The following is a 7101-nucleotide window of genomic DNA, read 5'->3' as shown; positions in this document are numbered from 1 at the left end:
GACAAAAGTAGCGATGATAGTGTTTTAAAAGGAGTTTTGTTCAAGAAAGTTCTACCTGGGTAAATAATATCAGATACTTTTCAAAAGCAAAGAGAAAAGACAACAAAGGATGAGATGCTTAGGAGAAAAAAAAATGGTTGTTGAAAAAAAAGTAAAAATACAAATAATAGGACTTAGGTGAAGCAATAACTGTCCAAAATAGTAGAAGACAAAAAATGTACATGTAGGTGTGAAATTTCTTAGATGAGCATGTTTAATTTTATAAAATAAAGTGGAAGCTTAACATAAATGGAAAATGGAAGGAAAGAGTCAAGGAACATTTGAAGTTTATAATTAAGAATCTAATGTTAGCACAGGTGGAGAGACTGATATAGAACAAGAATTATTTTTCTTTTTATTGAAATAGGGTTTTTTTTCACACACTATATTCTGATTATGGTTTTCCTCCCCCAACTCTTTCTAGTTCCTCCCTCTTCCCCTCCCATCTAGATCCACACCCTTTTGCTTTCTGTCTCTCCTTAGAAAACAAACATCTAAGAAATAATAATAAATTAAAATATGATAAAACAAAAACAAACAAATTGGAATTGGGACAACATAAACAGAAGAAAAAGAGCCAAAGAAAAAGCACAAGAAACTTATATAGACACAGAGATACACATAAGACATAAGAATCCCATAAAACCATAGACCCGGAAACTGTAATATATACACAAAGGACCTATAGGGTTAAAAACAATTCCCTGACTTAACACTGTGAGATAAGGAACCTCTGAAGATGCCATTGAGTTCATTAGTTCACTGTTGTCTATCTATCTATCACTGGGCATGGGCCTACCCTTAAGAATGATTTCTTTCCCCAGTGAGACTCCCTTGGAAAAAACTAAGTTTTCGTTTGCAAGTGGTTGTCAATTGGAGATAGCTATTGCGGTAGGGATGGAGATGTGTGTCTACTTCTCTCAGCTCTAGGACCCTATCTGATGTAGACCCATGCAGGCCCTTGCTGACTCCATTTCTGTAAGTTCATATGCGTGTTAGATCTTTAGTGTCCGGAATACCTTTATTCCTTGGTGACCTCCCCTTCCTCTAAACTGGTACACACTTTCCGCCTCCTCTTCTGCAGAGTTGTCTGAGCCTGGAGGGGAGGAATTGATGCAGCTATCCTATCCCATTAGGATAATGTGAGCATTCCAAGTGCTCTCGGTCTCTGCACATCGTTCCATTGTGGGTATCTTGTTTTTGAGGAGGAAGCTTCTCTGACGATGGTCTAGCACTATAACAGGATGTTATCAGAATCCATGTAATTACTATGTTTCTTTAGCAGAGCAGCAACGTTTGGTTTTACCTTACCTCCATAGCCTATCTAGTCTCAAGTTCTTGGCTACCCAAATAGGGTCAGGCATGGGCCCTAGCTCACAAAGTGGTCCAGAAATCAAATGAGATATTGGTTTGTTACTCCCACGCTCTTTGTGCCACTATTGCCTCAGCATATCTTTCAGGCAGGTCACCATGTAGATTGATGGGTTTGGAGCTGGGTTAGTGTTTATGTTTCCCCTTTGGTAGCATGCAGAGTACTCTCCACTACCAGAAACTGAACAATGGTCCAGAGAGGTGAAGGCACCAGCTCAGCTTCTCCATATTCAATGAGTTGTACAGCTGTATTCAGCAACAGGGCCCTATCATCAGTTTGGGAAGAGTCGACAACAGCCTTGGAAACAGTCTGGACTGGACCCCTTTGGTCAACAGTTGACTGGATGTAATCCATTCCTGGTACTGGAAGCTTCATTTGGTGACAACAGATGTTCAGCTGGGGCTCTGTCTCCCTCGTACTTGTTTCTTTCATTTAGATTGCCTTCATATATGTATATTTTAGGAACCTTCTACTGTATTACGTTTCCACACTACCCCTCAAGTGGACCTCAGTTTTAGTTGTTCCTCTCCATATTCTCTCCCTCACTCTCTTTTTTGCTCTCCATCTCTGTTTCGTCTTGCCATCCCAGTACCTGCTTCTCATCCATTCATAACATCTCATCTATTTTCCCTTCCTAGGAAGACCCATCTCTCCTGCCTAGTCCTTTCCTTATGCCTACCCTCCATGGTTATACAAACTGTAGCTTGCTTATCAATAATTTAACAGCTACTATCTACATATAAGTGAATACATACTGTGTTGTCTTTCTGGGTCTGGGCTACCTCCATCAGGATGATTTTCCCTAGTTCCATTGAGTTGTCTGCATGTTTTCTAAATAGCTGATACATATAATTAGAGCAAGAATTTCACCTGTCTGCACAATGGAATGGAATTGGATCGATTAACTGGCTATCTTCATTGCTATTCTACTGCTGTGATAGGACACCATGGCGAAGGCAACTTACAGAAGAAAGAGTTTATTTGGGGAATATGTTCCCAGAGGGATAGGTCCATAATGGCCAGGTCATAAAGCAATGGATATGGAGATGGGAGCTGAGCTGAGCACTACGGGCTCCCATTTTGAAATGCAAACATGAAACCGAGAGAGAGAGAGAGAGAGAGAGAGAGAGAGAGAGAGAGAGAGAGAGAGAGGCACTGTAAAGAGTGAGAGCCATGGCTTTGGAAGCCTTAAAGCCTGACTCTGGTAGCCCAGTTCCTCCAGCAATGTATGAGATGTTCAGCGGGGCTCTGTCCGTAAGACTATGGAAACATAGCACTCACACCAACACATTGGCTACCATCAGTATTCACTAGCTCGATGCAAGGGAGCCAGAATTCAAAAACTGAAAGTGAATTGGTATCATTGCAAAGCAATTCTGATGAAATAGCAAAGAAAGTTGTGTAAATTGGGGACCAAAACATAATGAGAATCTGAAATTGATACGATAAAAAAATTTTCAACATAGAGGAAATGAAAATACTGAAAAGGAATTGTATGCAAAAGCTGCCAAATATAAGGTTATTAACAGAGACATGAATCTGGAATTTAGATAAATTCTTCTTTCCAAACAGCAGTTTTTCCACTAGCCAGCAGCATTGCCCAAAATACTATCTTATTATGCTTAATTTGGGAGGACGAGCTAAAATAAAAATTCACATATAAAGTATATGACTCTATGTCCACTAATACAGAAAATAATAATACAGGAAAATATTTTGTTAACAAATAGCTAGAGCCCATTTCCATTGTCCATCCTAAGCGAAAATGTGGCCAGCAAATAACGTGGAGTAGAAATATACTCTAGATATGTTACTTCATATTAAAATGCATAGATGCTCTTGACCATTAGCAGTAAGTAGTAAATATTCACATAAATGATGGAGTTTTATTTTACTTTTGTAATTAAATCATTTTAGTTTGCTGACATTTAAAAGCTATTAACACTTCAAGCCATGCTCTCGCACACCCCAGCTATCCAACATCCCCACATATTGCCATGGTTTGTGGTATAACACTTGCATACACACTCAAAGGTTTTTAATCACAAGCCCTGGTTCATATAGTTTGTTTCTGATGTTCTACCACCTACTGTGTTTCTATTCCTTCTTCAAAGGCTACAACTTTTGAAGTTCTTGAGAAGAGAAGGAAAAACGTATTTTAAAAACAGGTGAGTGAAAATACAAAAAAAACAAACCAGGCCAGTGGGTTCAGGTAACAGCAGGACTCAGGATCTGAAGCCACTCTGCGTTTCCAAAATTCCTTTAATCAGAAAATCATCCTCAGCCATAAGCTTTATTTTTCATATATATATGTATATATATATATGCCCTGTATAAATGTATGTATATGACATTTTGTATTTTAAGAACTTGTTCCATCCTCACAAACTAATATATTAAGGTTAGTTGAAAGAATCCTAAGAATACCTGTGGTTTTAACATCCTTCCACGTTGTTAAATATTACAGTATTTGTCTGTCTTCCTTTGTCTGTCTTAGAGGAAAATACCCTGCTAGCCCACAGGCCCCATCATCGCTGGCCACGTTCATGCTGCATTCCCTGTACCTGTCATGGCAGGTGGGAGGAGATGTTTGCATCTGAATCCTCCCAGAGAAGTTTTGCCTGAGAGCTCTCCAGTCAACTTCCTGTGATGTCCGAGTAAGCACAGACCACAGTCTGTGGTTTCTGCTCCACAAAGCACTCCACCGGCTTGCACCAAGCTCCGAAGTCAGGTCAGCGGGTCTGCTTGGAGAGTAGTGTTTAAGTCCTGAGCACAAGTGTCTGGAGCCACGTCAGCACAAGCGGACACGCACACTGTTCACCGGTGCACTTGACCCGGGGCAAAGAGACCTTCGCAGCAGCATCTGTTTGGTTTAGGAACTTTTACATTCCTGGTTTACATTCTGAATGCTGGCACATTCTAATCTGAGAGGTGAGAGGTGTGGATCGGGCTGAGGAGACGTAAAGAGAAGGAAAGGGAGCAGATTTCCAGTGACAAGGGTTAGGAGAGGAAAGAAAATGGACAGACGCTGAAAGAGGGAGCAAGAAGAGGAATCGCAGGCCGAAAGTATAAACAGGATCCAAATGTTGAATTATATCCCAAAGCCAGCAACACAGAAGTAAAGTTGGCTAGAGCATTCCTACATAGTCCCCCAAATTTACCTGTCACCTTGCCTTCTACTCACCGGTGAACTGTCTGTTGTTTTAGGAAAATGGATCTCACTGTAAAACCCTGAAAACAAAAACCCTAAAGTTAAAAAAGGGAAGACAGTATTAGAAAGATCTTGATTACAGGGAGAACGCTCGTCTTTCCTGGGCTCTCAGCCTGTTGGCAGTTGCCTGGAGAGAAGAGAATGAATGAAACCCAGAGTGTGGGCTAGAGAAGGGAAGGGCAGGAGCTTGCTGGGGGGTGGGGGGAGGGGGTGTGCAGGGAGGTGGTTGTTCGTCAGTCTTGCTACCCACGACGACGTCACCGAGGCTGGGGACTCCTGGAGACTATAAAGCGCGCCTTCAGCGCAGATCTCAGCTGCTGCCTGGGAGCGCCTCCCTGGCCAGACCCAAGCTAAGAGAGTCTCCGGCGGAGCAGCAAACTCCCAAGACAAAGTGAGGCTACCGCTCCACGCCCTCTGCCCCCTCGGAGCATCCCAGGGGGCGGTGCTCCCCCGACCTGCTACCAACAGTACCCGAGACCACCGTGCCCAGGGGACCAAGAACTTCGGGGGAGCCGGCTCTCGCTGCAGGGGAGCGTGGCAGGTCCCGGGCTGCAGGTGCTGACCATGGCCTCGGTCCCCACCGCCGAGAGCGAGAGCTGGACTGACGGGGCGGCGGGAGTGGGGACCCAGGTAGGAAACCTGAGCTCCGCGCTGGGGGTCACTGAGTGGTTTGCGCTGCAGGCTGGCAACTTCTCCTCGGCGCTGGGGGTGCCCGTGACATCCCCGACACCGTCCCAGGCCAGGGCCAACCTCACGAACCAGTTCGTGCAGCCGTCCTGGCGGATCGCGCTCTGGTCGCTGGCCTATGGCTTGGTGGTGGCTGTGGCGGTCTTCGGAAACCTCATCGTCATCTGGATCATCCTGGCCCACAAGCGCATGAGGACCGTCACCAACTATTTCCTAGTAAACCTGGCTTTCTCCGACGCCTCCATGGCTGCCTTCAACACCTTGGTCAATTTCATCTACGCTCTTCACGGCGAGTGGTACTTTGGCGCCAACTACTGCCGCTTCCAGAACTTCTTCCCCATCACAGCGGTGTTCGCCAGCATCTACTCTATGACAGCCATCGCGGTGGACAGGTGAGGGGAGAAAGGAAGACCGGGGTGTGTGTGTGGGGGGGGGGGGGGAGACCAGGCTACAAAAGAAATGACGACTTCAGGGTTTTAAAGGCGTTGGAACTATGGACCAGTTTCTGCTCCCACGACCTCTCCCACCCCAGCCCTGACTCCCTGGGATAGGGCATCTAGAGAGACAGCAGAAGGCAAAGGACTGCTGTGAAAATCTCTCATTCCCAGAAGGCAATCGGCTAGAATGACTGAACTATTATTTAGAGTTTGTGTTCCATGGAAGATTTTTTTTTTTTTTTTGGCCTTCTTTTTCTTTGTTGTTCAGTCACAATGCTGGCAAAAAAACAAAAAAAAAAAAAAAAAAAAAAAAAAAAAAAAAAAACACTAAGAGTTGCCCTTCTTTCTGGAATCCTGGTCTTAATCAGTCTCTGCTCTCTAAACCTGACCCAAAGCCAGCATTCCCCTGCCCTCCCTGCCAGGGTGCAACAGAAGCAGCAAGCTTGTCTGTTTCTACTGTGTTCCTGGTTAGATTTAATATCTAGCAATCCATGATCCATGGAAGACCCCTGTGCATGGGACACTACTTCATGTAGATAGATAGATAGATAGATAGATAGATAGATAGATAGATAGATAGATAATATCTATATATAGAGAGAGATGAAGTAATGCATCTTATTTTGTAACCACTTATTTTTTAAGTGTAATGTTTTATATTTTCGGATATTATATATATATATATATATATATATATATATATATAGAGAGAGAGAGAGAGAGAGAGAGAGAGAGAGAGAGATGTTCCTCACCTAAAGTGGAAGTTCTGAACTACTTAAACAATTAAAAGCTTATGAACCTCAAATATTTGTTACTATATTCAAGTCATTCACGTTTATATAAATCCTCCATGCATTTGCTTTCTCTCAGAGAACACTAAGAAATGTATATGCTTGTGGAAGCACTGATGAATCCTTATCTGTTCGTGAAAGGCGATTACATTTAAATTCAGTATTATAATAAACACGATCAGAACATAGCTGGGTAATTCTGCATTCAGCCTAGAGACTGACACTTGCATAGGGCTTAATGCCTACTTTAGCAGTCTCAAGGGTCTGGCAAAAGATTGCTTTTTTACATTAACAAAGTTATTACAAAGTCAAAAGGACTAACTAAATATTCGTAATTCTTATGCTCAGCTATAATTATAGAAAAATACTTGCTTTCTTGAAATATTGAACAAAGGGGATTGAACAGTATAAAGCTATAGAAACAGTTCACATGTCAGGCCCACAATGCTCAAAAGATGGAGCAATAACTGGATTAGATGTCTCTAACTAGGGTAAGCAAGTGCAGAGACCCCACTTTAAAGGGCTACACTGCTGTCCACTCTAGCTCTGACCTTGTGCACATTT

The 7101-nt window shown here is 43.0% G+C and overlaps 1 protein-coding gene across 1 annotated transcript in view; it reads left to right on the top strand.

Annotated features, from left to right (window-relative positions):
* Positions 1 to 4875: 4875 nt before the first annotated feature.
* Tacr3 (tachykinin receptor 3) overlaps positions 4876 to 7101 on the top strand; it is a 102736-nt gene continuing 100510 nt past the window's right edge. The window contains exon 1 of the mRNA XM_060392667.1: positions 4876 to 5701. Coding sequence (XP_060248650.1) covers positions 5187 to 5701 — 515 coding nt within the window. The 5' untranslated portion in view covers positions 4876 to 5186. The remainder of the gene's footprint in view (positions 5702 to 7101) is intronic.

The sequence above is a fragment of the Meriones unguiculatus genome, chromosome 10 (assembly GCF_030254825.1).
Source record: "Meriones unguiculatus strain TT.TT164.6M chromosome 10, Bangor_MerUng_6.1, whole genome shotgun sequence".
NCBI classification, from domain to species: Eukaryota; Metazoa; Chordata; class Mammalia; order Rodentia; family Muridae; genus Meriones; species Meriones unguiculatus.
This window is presented reverse-complemented; position numbering and strand designations above follow the sequence as displayed.